Source organism: Podarcis filfolensis (assembly GCF_964270895.1).
Source record: "Podarcis filfolensis genome assembly, chromosome: 2".
NCBI classification, from domain to species: domain Eukaryota; kingdom Metazoa; phylum Chordata; class Lepidosauria; order Squamata; family Lacertidae; genus Podarcis; species Podarcis filfolensis.
The window spans coordinates 106,385,187-106,401,843 of record NC_139605.1 but is presented as its reverse complement, the minus strand read 5'-3'; the positions used below and the strand labels follow the sequence as shown (position 1 = coordinate 106,401,843).

Below are 16,657 nucleotides of genomic sequence, written 5' to 3'. Positions count from 1 at the left end.
ACAGTAGGCCCTTTTGCTGGGATAGTTAATGAAAAGCAAAGGTGTGTGTGGGTGTATTACAAGATTGTTATTGTACTTCACCAGATCTTAACCTATTACAGTATTTGTAGGAATGGATTCCAAATATCATTGAATTTGTCCATGGAAAGTCTGTGTTTGTATGCAAGTTGTTCATATGTTGCAAGTTTGTATAAGTCTTCAATCCAGTCGTAGAAGGGAGCTGCGTTTTTATTTTTCCAATTCATCAGTATCAGTCTTTTTGCTGTGATAAGGGCATGGAGAGTCCACTCGTATTGTCCTTTTGTAAAGTTCCATGTGCTGGGTATATAATTCAAGAGGATATTTTGCTCTGTAAATGTAAGGTTGTTCCACACCGTTCTGCTGATGGTTTCAGTTACCTTTTGCCAAAAATCTTTCAATATAGCACAATGGAAAAACACATGTTTTAAAGAAGCATTATCCCTATTGCATCCCCAACAGTTAGATACAGTGGTACCTCAGGTTAAGTACTTAATTCGTTCCGGAGGTCCGTTCTTAACCTGAAACTGTTTATAACCTGAAGCACCACTTTAGCTAATGGGGCCTCCTGCTGCTGCTGCGCCACCGGAGCACAATTTCTGTTCTCATCCTGAAGCAAAGTTCTTAACCCAAGGTAATATTTCTGGGTTAGTGGAGTCTGTAACCTGAAGCGTATGTAACCTGAAGCGTATGTAACCCGAGGTACCACTGTACCTTAAAGAGTAAAGGGACTCCTGACCGTTAGGTCCAGTCGTGGCTGACTCTGGGGTTGCGGCGCTCATCTCGCTTTATTGGCCGAGGGAGCCGGCGTACAGCTTCCGGGTCATGTGGCTAGCATGACTAAGCCGCTTCTGGTGAACCAGAGCAGTGCACGGAAACACCATTTACCTTCCCGCTGGAGCGGTACCTATTTATCTACTTGCACTTTGACATGCTTTCGAACTGCTAGGTTGACAGAAGCAGGGACCGAGCAACGGGAGCTCACCCCGTCGTGGGGATTCAACCTCCAACCTTCTGATCGGCAAGTCCTAGGCTCTGTGGTTTAACCCACAGCGCCACCCGTGTCCTGTTAGATAGCTTAGCTAGCCCTTTTTAAAAAACAAATGTAATGGGGTCCAGTATATTCTAAATCGGACGCGGGTGGCGCTGTGGGTAAAACCGCAGTGCCTAGGACTTGCCGATCGTATGGTCGGCGGTTCGAATCCCCGCGGCGGGGTGAGCTTCCGTCTTTCGGTCCCAGCTCCTGCCCACCTAGCAGTTCGAAAGCACCCTTAAAGTGCAAGTAGATAAATAGGTACCGCTTTATAGCGGGAAGGTAAACGGCGTTCCGTGTGCTGCGCTGGTGCAGGCTCGCCAGAGCAGCGATGTCACACTGGCCATGTGACCCGGAAGTGTCTGCGGACGGCGCCGGCTCCTGGCCTCTAGAGTGAGATGAGCACCCAACCCTAGAGTCTGTCAAGACTGGCCCGTATGGGCAGGGGTACCTTTACCTTTACCTATATTCTAAATATTATTTTTTGTTGTATGAGCCTCAGTTTAAGCTCCAGAGACACCCTTGCTATAGCAGTTAAAACAGTAGTTAATGAAAGGCAAAGGTGATGGAATATGTGGAATCTCAAGGCATTAATTTGCACTCTGGATTATCAAGGAGCGGGACCCAGAACCAGTGTCTAGTTTCCCTGTCCAGTATACTGGGGTGGAACACTGGGTGCTGCCACCATGGGCAGCTGTGGGGACAGGCAGGGGCGGCCAGTCTAGGACTGTGAGAAAACCCCCAGGCAAAGTAACTGCAGCTACCATCTTGATTTCCCCAGAGTTCTATAATGGGGTCCAGATATATTCTAGGAAAATTAAGATGGCAGTGTCTGCAGCCTCTTGGCCCATTCCCGTTCCTTTTAATCTGTGCCAGTTCTAAAATGTAAAAAGAGAAGAAGAAAAAGTTTAAAAGAACCGAAGAGATCCCAGCATCATTAAGCCTATCAGAGAATGAGGTAATCAGGTTTAAAAACAAAGCACAAACCCATTTTAAAACAAACAAATCACAAACTCTTTTTTTTTTTAAAGCAAATTACATGCCCATTTTTAAACAAACTTTTTGGTTAATAGTTGTATACCCAGACTCCTTTTGCACCTGTCTACCACAGGTGGAATCCATAATGAAGAAAACCACCATCCTTGAAGTGGCTTTAAATGTAAACAAATTATTTTGGAGATTTCCTGTAGAACTGATTTCTGTTTTATAACACAACCTAATCCTTAATAAAAACTTTTTGAAAAAAAGTGAAATTCTGGGAGGTAGTCTTGGAAAAGGAAGGCGGAAAGGGAGATTTCCCTAATAACATGTTTCCTTATCAAGAGAAAATCCCGTCCAAGTCTTTTTCTTTGAGTACTTCAGTAATGGGAAAATGTTTTTGCCAAACCCAGTGGCTCTAGATAGTATAATGTGGATTTCCATAAACAGACCAAGCCTTCACACTATTCTCTCCTAATGCCAAGTGCATGTAAAAAAAGTAATTGTTTTCTCAAGAACACTGCATATACGACTAGATTCCACCAATACTGTCTGACTTGGCTTCTTTTTAATAGCTGCCCTTCCTACTTATTTTATTAAGCATTTACAACACGGCACCCCATAAAGATTTGGCCATGTATGGAAATCTAAGAAGCTGTTTTGGTGAATACAAAATATCCATTTCAGAGAAGAAAAACGGACACTTCTCCAAAACGCCCCCTCAAGCAAAACACCTAAGACATATATTACCAAGTTGATGGACTATGCTGAAATGGCAAAATTAACTGGGAAGCTCAGATCCAAGAGGACAAGAACTTTAAAAATGAATGGGAGAAAATTATAATTTATTTAGGAGACCATTGTAAAGAGATGAAAACATTAGCAGGATTTTAACCGTGCTTGTAAAGTAACAAGAACTATGGACAATTTAGATGGGTAAAAAATTTGGGTAACTGATTGATATGCAGTTGTAAATATTGTCACTAGGACCCATGGAGGTGATGGAAGGGAGATTCAGAGATTCAGAGTAATCTCTTTATATGGTTTCTTAATTGACTTTGTTAGCTGTTTATATTCTTTAAAATTAAATTAAAAATATTAACAAAAAAGAGAAAACCTTAATACACACATGCACACACACAGGGGTTGGGCTATTGACATTCACTGACAAAACCATGGTGAGGAATCCAGAAATACAGCATGAGTCCCTTTTCCCTCCAGCGCCTTTTGATACTTTTTAATGGGATGAATTTTCCACTTTTGTGTGGCTTTTGCTGTGCCCTCATGTGGCAAGATCTGGTACTTGTGGCATGAGGGCATGTGTTTCGCTCTCGTAGTAAAATGCCGGATCTCTCTCGCCACATGAAGGTGCATTTGGAGGAATTAAATCACCACACAAAATCGTTGTGGTAAGCCAACTCATTACAGAAACGGTAGTTGCTCCAGAAAGCCACGTGAGACATGAGACTGAAGAAATGATCTGTGGGAGAGCTGTGTGGCATAAATGCTGTCTCAAGAGCCCAAAGATAACATCATTGGGTTGGATGCAGTCTTAGTCAGAGGGAACCCACTGGAATCATTAGGATGATCTCTAAGTCTGACAAAGGCTAAATCAAACTCATCGTTTCCTTTTTTTTTTTTGTCTGCTATTTTCAGTTTCTTTGTACTTATTTATTTAAAGAATTCATCTATCGTCTCATCAATATCCAGGAGGCAGGTAGTTAATTTGAAGGTGCTTCCCCTTTCCTCCTGTACACTGTAGACATGAACTGTGTACAACTGAGATGTCTAGAGATCTCACATCTTACGGATTTAAAACTCTGAGAAGATACGCTTCACTACTTTGTAAATCTGTGGGAGGTGCTGGGAATCCGTCCATTCACATGGATAAGTTTAGAATCAGCCTTGTTACTCAAAAGAGATTGAGTTTTTTTGCTCTTAGTCAGAGACGGGTGGTTTTTTTATATTATAATTTATGTTGTGAACCGCCCTGAAATTTGCAGGTATAGGGCAGTCTACAAATTCAATAAACAACAACATTACTTAGTGTGTTAGGTCGACAACAACAACAACAACATTAATGAGTGTGTTAGGCTCCCAATATCTGGAAGGCCATCTCCATCCATAGTGACCTTCTCTGGCACTAAGATGTGCAGAGGGAAATATTTTGGTAGCTCCATCACTCTCAGATGTGCGGAGAATGGTGTCCTGGGAAAGAATTCTCTTTGGCAGCCCCTGAATTGTGGAACTATCTCCCCACAGAGATGCATCCCAAATCTTTATTGTACAGATTTCACCGTGTGCCGAAGACGCAACCACTGTATACTGACCTGCAGCGTGAAAGGGCTGCATCCAATTAAGTCCTACTCAAGAGTAGACCCACTGGAATTAACAAACCGAACTTGGTTGTGACCATTTACCTCAGTAGGGCTCAGGTGCGCCAACTCCATGGGTCTCTGTTGTCATTTAGTCGTGTCTGACTCTTCGTATACCCCATGGACCAGAGCACGCTAGGCACTCCTGTCTTCCACTGCCTCCCACAGTTTGGTCAAACTCATGTTCGTAGCTTTGAGAACACTGTCCAACCATCTCGTCCTCTGTCGTCCCCTTCTCATTGTGCCTTCAATCTTTCAAATGTCTGCTAGGACAGGGCTCACCTCTTCCCCTATCTTGAGGGGACACAGGAGGCCGCGCGACATTGGGAGACACTGAGCAAACCTAGTAAGCCTCTCCTGATGTGACAGTTGTCACGCACGCATGATGTCACACAATGCGCAATACACGTGACGTCAGCCCCCCAATGTTGGGCGCAACTCAGTGCTTGTGGTAGGGCTACTCATGAGTGGGACTAGCATTTGATATAACCCCAGGTATTTTGCCAGATTCATACTGTTCCGTTCGATTTAGAATAGCTCTGCTTAATTTAGAATGGTCATGTTTTCATAATTGTATATTTTGTTGTTGTAACCTGGCCTTGTACCTTATGGTGAAGGGCGCTTAGCAAACCTTATAAACGAATAAACAGGCAAGGTCTGCAATCTGGTGAATGGTGATGCTGCCATACAAGTTTTGCAAATGGCCAGAAATGCAAACTCCTCAATTTTGGGGGGACACGCAGCGGTGACAGCTTAATTTCTCTTGTGTTTTGGGGCGTTCCCAATTTTGATCTGGGGCTATCATTTCTTCCCCACCATGCAGTTTTAAAATGATATAGAGCAGTGCAGTTAACAACATAATGGTGCACACAGCCACCTTGTAAAAACAGCAGTAAAAAAAGAGCAAGCCAATTATATGCACTGATTTATTGCCGTTTATCTGTAGAAACTCAGTTTCCTCCCACGCATGCATCTTTTATAGGTTGGCTTTTGTTTGTTTGTTCCTTCCGCCAAAGCTGAAGGATTGTTTCTCGGCTATGAATTGCCTCCAGTTTTGTTTTGTTTTTATAAAAACAGCCCATACAACCTTTTCTAAAGCATCTCCAAGCTTCTGGCCTTTGGTGATTTGGAGCTATTTTCTAACCTTGAGGCACACCTCAAGGCTGTCGCAGCATCAGGTGTTGTGATGTCATGTTGTGTTTTGTTTTTAACGATGAGACTCATTAATGGAGGGCATGATGGCTAAACACGAGAACACCATTAATGGTTACCAAATGCTATGCCATAGCTGTCAACTTTTCCCTTTCCTTGCGAGGAATCCTATTCGGAATAAGAGAATTTCCCTTAAAAAAGGGAAAACATTGACAGCTATGCTATGCACAAGCAATCAGGGATGGGGATACTGTGACCCTCTCAGATGTTACTGTGCTACAGTTTCCACCACCCCACTTGACTACTGACCCTGCTTGTTGGGGCTGATGGGAGTTGGGACTCCAACATCATTTAGGGGGCCACAGGCTCCTTGCTCCTGTGATGAAGGATGGCTGCCCTCATCATGCTTTACTTGTTACTTTTCCAAGATGATGATGATAGATGAGAGAGAGAGAGAGAGAGAGAGAGAGAGAGAGAGAGAGAGAGAGAGAGAGATCTGCTAGACATAGAGTGGACATCTCCATGTTCAGAGACTGTATAAGTCACAGTACAGTGGTACCTCTGGTTACATACGCTTCAGGTTGCAGACGCTTCAGGTTACAGACTCCGCTAACCCAGAAATAGTACCTCGGGTTAAAAACTTTGCTTCAGGATGAGAACAGAAATCGTACTCCGGCAGCGTGGCGGCAGCGGGAGGCCCCATTAGCTAAAGAGGTGCTTCAGGTTAAGAACAGTTTCAGGTTAAGAACAGACCTCCGGAACGAATTAAGTACTTAACCCGAGGTACCACTGTACTAAATCCTGTTTACTTCTTGTGTTGGGGCTCCTCAGAAGGATCTGGTTGGGCTCCTTAGGGAACAGGATGGTGGTGTAAATGGTCTAGTTAACAAGCTTCCTCTGTTGTGAATGGCCAACGTATAATGTCTTATTGAGAAACAAAGTAGGCCTGTGGCAACTCAACTCCAGATAACCCAAGCAGTTGAGTCAATCTGCAGGACACAGTAGCAGAAAACAGATTTGACCAATTGTCCCCAGGCAACTGCTTCAGAAAAAGAAGACTCTGGGAAGACTCACTGAAATCAATGGATACGTTAGTCAGTTGCTGGTTTTACTTCTCCGAGTATGAGAATCCTATGCACACACAGTGGCTTGATTCAGACAGCCCCAGTACAATTAAGAAACTCATCTGAAGGATTTCCAGGGCAGATTGTGGAGAGTGCAAAGACTTCTTCCTTCTTTATGGTAGTCGCCGGTATCCAAAAAGAATCCAAGGGAAGAGGATATAGCAGATACAGTGGCACCTCGCAAGACGAAAAGAATCCGTTCTGCGAGTCTCTTCGTTTAGCGGTTTTTTCGTCTTGCGAAGCAAGCCCATTGACAGATTAGTGGATTAGCGCTATTAGCGGCTTTTAGCGGCTTAGCGGATAAGCGGCTTAGCGGCTTAGAAAAAGGGGGGGAAAGGAAAAAAACCCCGCAGGAACTCGCAAGACATTTTCATCTTGCGAAGCAAGCCCATAGGAAATTCGTTTTGCAAAGCACCTCCAAAACAGAAAACTCTTTCGTCTAGCGAGTTTTCCGTCTTGCGAGGCACTCGTCTTGCGGGGCACCATTGTATAGCCTTCCTTTTTTATTGCATCTGCTTTCAGGACAGATCAGTGCTGGACCAAGACATTTTGGTGCCCAGGCAAAGACTACACACTGGGAGCCAGTGTGGTGTAGTGGTTCAGAGCGGTAGTCTCGTAATCTGGGGAACCAGGTTCGCGTCTCCACTCCTCCACATGCAGCTGCTGGGTGACCTGGGGCCAGTCACACTTCTCTGAAGTCTCTCAGCCCCACTCACCTCACAGCATGTTTGTTGTGGGGGAGGAAGGGAAAGGAGAATGTTAGCCGCTTTGAGACTCCTTAGGGTAGTGATAAAGTGGGATATCAAATCCAAACTCCTCCCCCTCCTCTTCTTCTTCTTCTTCTTCTTCTTCTTCTTCTTCTTCATCATCATCATCATCATCATTTGCTTTCCCCTTCCTTTCTAAATCGCAATGAAGGAACCTGCTTCAGCTTGCTACATGGAAGGGCTAGCCCTGTATGTGGTCACCAGAACAGTGAAGAGCCTCTGATTGTGTGCCTTGGATACAAACAATGTGTATTTGATGCCTGTTGTTTTTGCCTTTCAAATGCTGATAACGAATGTCTTTCCTTTCATCCCTTGGCAGAAGCTCTATAAGACGTGTCGGGTGATGCAAGAGAGAATTATGGAGCTGCTAGCGACTGTGCAGAATGAAGACGTGATCACAGAACTGATACAAGTGAATGAAAATCTGAATAATGTCCTACTAGGACATGAAAGGTAAAGCTGTTCTATATATGCTGGGGACTCGTTGCTTATATATACACAGGTTATGCCAGTTTCAGGGTTGGGGAAACTGGCCCTTCCAACTCCCATCAGCCCCAGCCAACATTGGCTCAGCGGTCATGGATGATGGGAGTTGTAGTCCAACAATATTTGAAGGGCTTACAGGTTGCCTGCTCCTGCAATAAAAAAGTTGTGATTGAGCTAACAAAGAGCTTGAAGTGTTCCTTGGGAGTAGGCCTCATGTACACTTTCCCCTTCCCCTTCTGCTTTGGAGAGAAGTGAATGACTGATCAGTGGAACCTATGCTTGGCTGGTGAGCATAGGATCTCATCCTGACCATGCAATATTTGCCTCTCAGCAACTGCAAAGTCTGGCATTCCATTGTTCAGTTCACTTTTCACCCCACAGCAAGGAGCAGGGGAGAAAGCCTCTGACCTACTTTTGATCCCACCCTTGGGAGAGGTCCTTAAGGAGATAATCTCTGAATAGACTAAGTTACAAGTCTCTGTTGTGATGCTTACGTTATTTTCCGTGTCCGTTTAGGTTTCTTTTGAGACACAATTCTCTGGAGAGAAGCGAACATTGTCGCTTACCTGTTAATCTGAGTGGCACAGTGCAATTCTTTCCCTTGGCACATAAATGCTGTCCAAATGTAATGTTTTCATTATAGAATGAATAAATAAATAAATAATCAAAAGATAAAATAAAAGATAAATAGAAATTGGCCCCATTACTCAAGCGCCCTAGAATAATGGGACCAATTTCTTTCTTACTGTTTTCTCTTTGGCTTGTTTATTTATTTTAAAACAAGCAGGCACCCATTCTTGAGTGATGGGGCTAATTTCTCTTCCCCCTGGGAGGGTTTTCTTGTAAGAAGAAACACTGGCAAAAGCTGGAAGCAGGCAAGCTAAAAATAATCCACAACTATCTTCCTTGCTAGCTGAGGTTAAAAAAAGAAGGAAGATAACATCCCCTCGAGGTCTGCTCAGAGACTGTGAGCTTTGCCTCCTTGGTGATTCTCAACTGACTGGCCATCTCTGGAATATGGCAAACATTGTACACACATCTTTCCATTGTTCATCGTAACTGCATGGTTTGAAATGCAGGTATTGACCGTACCATTTCATACAGGTTCTCTCGAAACAGAGTACGCTTCTTGGAGAATCAAAGGATTCAGAACGAAGGTGCAGGGGTAAGTAATTAACAGCCCGTCCTCTAGCCTGGAAAGAGCCTTCTTTTGTTAGGGAAAGAATTCTGGAACCTCTGATGCTGTTAGATTCTTGGGTCTCTTGAGTCGTTTTGCAACGTTTATAGTTCATGCCTTCTAAGTCTAGGCATGTTGACTCAGCAGCAAGTCAGAAGCTAAGTTTGGTGGTGCTTACTCCTAAGTAAGTGTGCGTAGGATTGCAGTGCGTAAGAGTCAGTGTTCCAAAGAGGACAAAGCATAAATTGCTAGTTCACCCATTACAGAGAAAGTAGCCAAATATGTCTGGGTGGGGGAGAAATCATTCTCTCTCTCTCTCTCTCTCTCTCTATATATATATAGTCCACTGAAAAGCTGCTACAAAAGGAAAGCAGGGAAGCGGGGAGGAGGAAACCACAATACCATCCCTAGTGCTTCTTCAAATGACAGCTGTTAAGCTGTCATCTTATACAATTCTTGCAGAAGATAATTCTCTTAATGGATTTTGGCTGCACGTATCTTGAACTGTGAAGTGTTCTTCGGGATCAATGCAAAATTATATCCTGCTCATTCTATTACTTGATCTGAGAACCTTCAGATTTTACAGATATAGCTGGTGAATCATAGATGGTCACACTGGTGACTTAAGGAGACCCTTACCACCAGCCAAGATCTGCTTCCATAAGAGAGCAAAAAGGACCTCGTTGGCAATTGCTTGTTGCACACTGAATGTTCAACCTACACCTAAGAGGGAACACTAGGTATAACCTCTGATCTCTTTCTTTCCTCTCAAGGTCAATGGCAACCAGCCATCTGCTCCTTCGTGTGATTTGCTTGACCTGGCTTCAAGCTTTTCCACTACTGTGCCAAAGCCCGGGGAAGCTGGCCCTGCACCTCCTCAGTTTTCAGAATTGAGTGAGTATCTATGTATGTTTTAATGGAGTGCTATGAACCTTGTGGGAAAATGTGGAAACAGACTTATCCTTGTACAGGTCCTATGGATTTGGACTGGAGAGCTGCAGTATGGAAGATCTCCAAGGTGTCGCACAGGAGAGATTCTTATATTATTATGGTTATTGTTATTATATTTGTACAGTGGTATCTCGGGTTACATACACTTCAGGTTACAGACTCTGCTAACCCAGAAATAGTACCTCGGGTTAAGAACTTTGCTTCAGGATGAGAACAGAAATCGTGGCCCGGCGGCACAGCAGCAGCAGCAGGCCCCATTAGCTAAAGTAGTGCTTCAGGTTAAGAACAGTTTCAGGTTAAGGACAGACCTCCAGAACGAATTAAGTACTTAACCCGAGGTACCACTGTATACTGTTCTATACCTGTAGCTCTCAGGGTGATTCACAACATAATATAACATTATAAAAACCACAAAATATATGATAAAAACAAATACAGTAATCCCCCCTCCACAGCGTATTTTAAAAGGGCATTGGGTGTCAATCAGCCAAAGGCCTGGTTGAAGAGGAACGTCTTTGTCTGGTGTATAATGAAGGTGTCAGCCAAACCTCCCTGGGGAGAACATTCCACAAATGGGGAGCCACTACAAAGAAGGCCCTTTCTCGTGTTGCCACCCTCTGGACCTCTTGTGGAGGAGGCACATGAAGAAGGGCCTCAGAAGTCCGGGAAGGTTCATAGAGAGGCAGTCCTTGAGGTCGTGCGGTCCTGAGCCGTTTTATAGGTCAAAATCACCACTTCCCTCTTATTATTGTTAGGGAAGTGCTCAGTGTTAGAAAGTCTCTGCTTTGAAATCAAGAGGCCCCAATTCAATTTCCAGCATCTGCATGCAGGGCCAGGAATATCTCCTGTGTGCAACCTTGGAGGTCTGCCTCCAGTGTAGATGGAGCTAGATGGACCAAGTGGTCTGATTTTGCATGTTTTGTTCTCAGATGCATTTCAGACACCATACTTAAGAGATGCAGACTGTGACCCAGAAGCCAGAGGCACATACATGGAGGCAAAGTACAGGCAGTTCCACCTTTGGGTGTTTTGGATCACTAGCATTGTTCCTGTACGCATCAGTAGCCAAAATTCTCCACTTCGCATAGGGAACTCTGGCTTAATCGAAGCCAGAATCTTTGCGCCAGAGCTGGCATATGAAGGGAAGAAGCGAGGGAGGAGTGCTCAGTCCCAACACGCATTACCAGCTTGGTGAACCGTGGCTTATAAAGCCAGGAAAGATCATCTGAAGAAGGCTGTTGTGAACTGAACTTCACATGAACTCCCAGATGGCGACTGGATAATAGAAGACACACATCCCCACCTTCAGTTTATTTGAAATAACGTGTTGCTGAATTCTGCTTATTGATCTATATCCTGGGCCAATGTCTTGATCAGAGATCACCACAGTGATATCGTACCTTAAAACGTTGCCTATATTTTATTTTTTGTGTTTTAAAGGTCTGCAGAAAAATCACAGTCATGCCTGTTTTTCTTTCTTTTTTTTTAGATTGCCAGCCACAAAGTGTTGCTGTTGCAAGTCCCTATCCTACTCAGCCACCACTTTACCCTCAACTGAATTCACTCGCAACTACAAATGCTGCACACACTCTGTAAGTAACAGTTTTTGAAGCTATTTAAACCTGTTAAATGGGGTTTAAAGGATGATAGGGAAAGTTGAAAACCAGGACATGGTCACGCAAACGTCCCATCTCTGGAAGCTGGCAAAAATTAAAAAGACAGGCAAACATTTGTCAGATTCTGTCCTTCATTTTGTAAGGTAATTTGTAGAAGGGCAGTACGGACTTTTGTGAACCGAGACAAATTGAGAACGCAGGGGTTTAACAATGCGGCCAGAAGCTTGAATGCTGGAGTTGGAAATTTCATGTATGGTTCCTTGATGGCTTCCCATTCATTCTTTCCTCTCCTAGGTTCACATCAGAAGCACAAAGTACATGCCAAAGCTTTCCAGGTAGCGCCACATACATCAATGTAAGTAGCAAATTGTTTCTCAGTCCTTCTTCAGTAGCAAGTATCACAGAGAGATAGCTTTGCACATGTTTTCTGTTTGCGTAAGTGATGTTGGACCAAAGCTGTCAACTTACAGATTTGAAAATAAGGGACCAGCAGCCTCGAAAATAAGGGATCAGCAGCCAAAATAAGGGATTTTCCAAACACAGGTATGTTTGACTTCTGAGCCCCTCCAAGCCAAAGGCAGAAAGCCCAGCCAACAGCCAAACGAAGCCTCAAGTGGTGGTTCCCACAGCGCAGCAACCCGGCAAAGGGGATGCAGCAAGGAAAACCACTGTTACCTCTCCGCTGGGAAGCGCTGAGCAAAGGCGAGTTCCCAGGCAATGCGGCCAATTTGATCGGCACAAGGCATGCAAGCTCCACCTCCCCAGTCGTTCTTAGACTCCTTATTGGGTGAGCAACACAGCCAAGCAACACAGTTGGAGCCTCCCTCCTCCCTGGCCGGCAGGGAGGGAGGGAGAGGAGCTGCTTCCTTTGAAACCCGGGAAATTTAAGGGACATCATCAATAAGGGACAGCAGCGGGACACAGCGCTGTGATAAGGGACTTTCCTGCCAAATAAGGGATGGTTGAATGCTATGTGTTGGACTCTGGGTCCCACCAGCTCCAGTCAGCATGGCCAATGGCAATGTTCAAGGATGATGGGGGCTGTAGTCCCGCAACTTCTGGAGGGCCACAAGTTCCCCATCCCTGTTGGTCCAGCCGCACAGTGTTTATGGTGTTAGTTATAGGAGTTATTCGTCTTAACACCCTTACCAGTGCCAAACTTAACCCGAGTCCTTATGCAGCTGAAGCAGTGTCATCCATGAACAAGAGGGAAGGATCTTCTCGCAGGCTTAGGAGAACAAACAAACATTTAGGAAATATTTAAAGAAGGGGGAGGTTCCCCAAATGGCCCAGTAAGTACTGAGCAATGGGTGGCCGTGGAATTAAATTGGCTGGAAGAGAATTCCACTGAAGAGGAAGGTGTGGCCGAAGAAGAAGAGGAGGAGGAGGAGTAGTTTGAATTTGATATCCCGCTTTATCACTACCGGAAGGAGTCTCAAAGCGGCTAACATTCTCCTTTCCCTTCCTCCCCCACAACAAACACTCTGTGAGGTGAGTGGGGCTGAGAGACTTCAGAGAAGTGTGACTAGCCCAAGGTCACCCAGGAGCTGCACGTGGAGGAGCGGAGACGTGAACCCAGTTCCCCAGATTACGAGTCTACCACTCTTAACCACTACACCACACTGGCTCTCAGAGCCAGAATATGACACTTCAAAATGTCCACTGATCTGCTGGGAAGCAGGAGAGGTTAGCTAGGAGAGAAGGGAAGGAGCCACAGAGCAGAACTGAGGAGAGTGGAAGTTGAGGATTTGTAGCTCTGTCTCAAATTCTTTTCCTTCTCTGGAGGTTATGGGCTCTTCTACCTTGGAGGTTTTAAGGCAGAGGTTGGATAGCCATTTGTCATGGATGCTTTAGCTGAGATTCCTGCATTGCAGGGAATAGGTGATACTTGGGGTCCCTTCCAACTGTACAATTTAATTATTCTATTGCCCTTTGCTTCATTTCTCCTCTTCTTCTATACCGCCCTGCATCTGCAGATCTCAGGCGACTCATAACATAAACATACAAAGTACAAAACACATGATGAAAGCAAGAACAAAAACAACAACAAACCAATACCCCCCTCCCACAAGCACATTTAAAAGGGGTATAGGATGTTAGTTCTCATCCTGGGTTTCTCCAGCTGACTTAACTTAAAGAAAACAAAAGAGATTATTGTGGACTTTAGGAAATGTAAACTGACTATTCAGCCACTCATGATTGAGGGGAAGTGCGTGGAACAGGTCTCGGTGTTTTGATTTCTGGGAATGGAGTTGAGAGATGACCTAACCTGGGAAGAAAACAGCAAAGACCTGATGAAAAGAGCACAGCAGAGGTTATATTTTCTGAGAATCCTCTGGAAAAAAATAACCTCTCAAAGGACCTGTTGCTGGCATTTTACCATTGTACTGTTGAGAGTGTATTAACTTATGGTCTGTGTGTGTGGTTTGGGAGCTGCACAGTCAGGGGAAAAAGAAAGCTGTCCAGGGTTGTAAAGACTGCGGAGAGAATAATTGGGTGCACTCTTCCCACCTTGGATCAAATCTATGCTTCCAGGTGTCATAAGAAAGCTGCAGAGATAGTGCAGGATAGTGCACACCCCAGAAATGATCTATTTCAGCTTCTGCCTTCTGGAAGAAGGTACAGAGTTATAAAGACTAGGACTAGCCGCCTGAGAAACAGTTTCTATCCAAATGCGATTTTGGTTTTAAACGCAATGTAAGGTAGTCTCTATGAGAGTATATTTTATTTAATTATGGGGTATCAGAGTTTTTAGGGGGCTAACCAGGCTGGGATAGCTGGGATAGCAGGCTTGTTGGTTTTTGAATGTCTGATGTAGATTTTTTTGATTTTTTTCAATTTCGTTGTTCTGTATGGGACAATGACAATAAAGATTACCGTATCGTATTGTATGTGAATATAAAAAGGATAAGGGGAACCACCTTGTTCCCTGGAGAGGTCATCTCCTGGTTCATGCCAATCAACCTGTTTTTAAATGTTCCAGAAGTGGGTTATGATGCAAGATTGACTATAGGAATTGAGTGTGAGCTGCCCATAGAGATTTATGTAGCTGGTATTCGGCATCCATGTTTCCATCCCACCCCTCAAAAAACCAAAATGTAAGAGCAAAGAGTAGAGTAGAGAGTAGCTTACAACAAACCTCTAGCGTCATCAGTTATTTTCATACACTGCATTGAAGGTTGAACTGAGTGTGGTTTACAACAACCTTGCAGTGTAGCTAAAACAGGCGAAGGGAGGCTGGGTAAACAGGATATCCGCATTCTACAGTAATCCTCAAAAATGTATTGTCTAGAGGCCAGTGAACCAACAGGTTTGCTCCACGAGTCCGAGAGGAAATGAGATTCCACACACACCCCTCTTTAAACAATACTCTCGTGGCTGTTGCAAGGGAGATTGGGAAGCAGCTTGTGTTACGACTTGTGATCCAGCAATTATTAAAAACTCCCCCCCCCAAAGAAATAACCCAAAGGTTAGTGCATGTCTAAGTAGCTCTTTGGAGCCCAGCTGAACCACTACAGTGATACCTTGGTTCTCAAACTTAATCCATTCCGGAAGTCCGTTCCAAAGCCAAAGCGTTCCAAAACCAAGGCACGCTTTCCCATAGAAAGTATTGCAAAATGGATTAATCTGTTCCAGACCTTTTAAAAACAACCCTTAAAACAGCAATTTAACATGAATTTTATTATCTAACGAGACCATTGATCCATAAAATGAAAGCAATAAACAATGTGCTGCAGTCACAGAATCAATCAGTAGCTGAACTGCGTTCCACACAGCCACAAAAAAAGAAACAAAAAAGAGCCACAAAAATGCAAAATAAATAGCAAAAACAGACAGACCTCAGCGTAACACTCAAAACAGAAATGCGTCACTCAAATCGGAAGTGTGGCACTCAAATTGGAAGCATAACACTCAAAACAGAGCACGCTCGACTTCCCAAAAAAGTTCTCAAACTGGAACACTTACTTCCGGGTTTGCAGTGTTTGGGTTCCAAGTTGTTTGAGTACCAAGGCGTTTGAGAACCAAGTTACCCCTGTAAACGCTTTCTGAATCACAGAGAGAATTGTATTGCAAGCAGCAACAGGGTTAAAGGATTTCTGTCTCTGCTGATACTAACTTTAATCCTCACATTAAGACGTAAACAATGCAAGAATAAACCAGCATGTGAGGCTAAACCAGTTTTTTCACAAAGCTATCTTCCTACATACCTGATTTAATTCATTTCATTCCCTTAGGTGAACACCTATTTAAATCCAGTACCTGTGCATCCCGTAAGCCTTCAGAGTAACGGCTCGAGAGAGGTGCCCCCAGCAGGTAGGTCTAACCAACTACAGTTGACATTACCTAAGTTGCGACTGCTTTCTTATATGTCAGCAGGATTATGTCCAACTTGGACTATGACCTGTTTTGGATAGGCTTCAAGGCCAAGGTGTGAAAGTGAGACTGTGCTTTCCCAAGGGAACCAACTGCATAATGCAAGCCTGAACATGTTGGTTTTAGATAAATTATTCGTTAATTTTATCTCTGGAGAGGCCGTGCATGCTGGCCCGGACCTTCCCAGCCCTAAATGACTTGAATTGAGCTGGAAAGGGGGATTTTAAGTAAGCTCAGCTGAATGCGTTTTCCAGACTTCAGGGAAGAAATAAGTGAGTTCCCTTCAGCCTTTCTCAGATGTTGTTGAACTACAACTCCCATCACCCCTAGCTAGCAAGGCCAGAGCTCATGGATGATGGGCATTGTAGTCCAACAACATCTGGGGACCCACAGGTTGAGAACCGCTGCAAATTCAGACCATCCTGCACAATGTTGAGCGATGCGAAGGCCTGGGAAATTTAAGTGCAGCTACAGTTCTGTGTTCTTGTAATACATTTTACTAGGGAAGGACCATCCCTCAGTGGAACATGCAAAAGGCATTCAATCTTCAGGAAAAGCTGGGAGCATATTCCCTGTCTGAAATCCTGGAGAGTTAGCCTACCACTT

At 44.2% G+C, this 16,657-nt stretch overlaps 1 protein-coding gene across 1 annotated transcript in view; it reads left to right on the top strand.

Moving 5' to 3' along the window:
* The window catches only part of TOM1L1 (target of myb1 like 1 membrane trafficking protein), a 56,220-nt gene that overhangs the window by 36,636 nt on the left and 2,927 nt on the right, over positions 1-16,657 (top strand). Inside the window, exons 8-13 of the mRNA XM_083598723.1 lie at positions 7,767-7,900; positions 9,038-9,098; positions 9,884-10,004; positions 11,551-11,653; positions 11,972-12,032; positions 15,913-15,991. Of these exons, the coding sequence (XP_083454849.1) occupies positions 7,767-7,900; positions 9,038-9,098; positions 9,884-10,004; positions 11,551-11,653; positions 11,972-12,032; positions 15,913-15,991 (559 nt within the window). The remainder of the gene's footprint in view (positions 1-7,766; positions 7,901-9,037; positions 9,099-9,883; positions 10,005-11,550; positions 11,654-11,971; positions 12,033-15,912; positions 15,992-16,657) is intronic.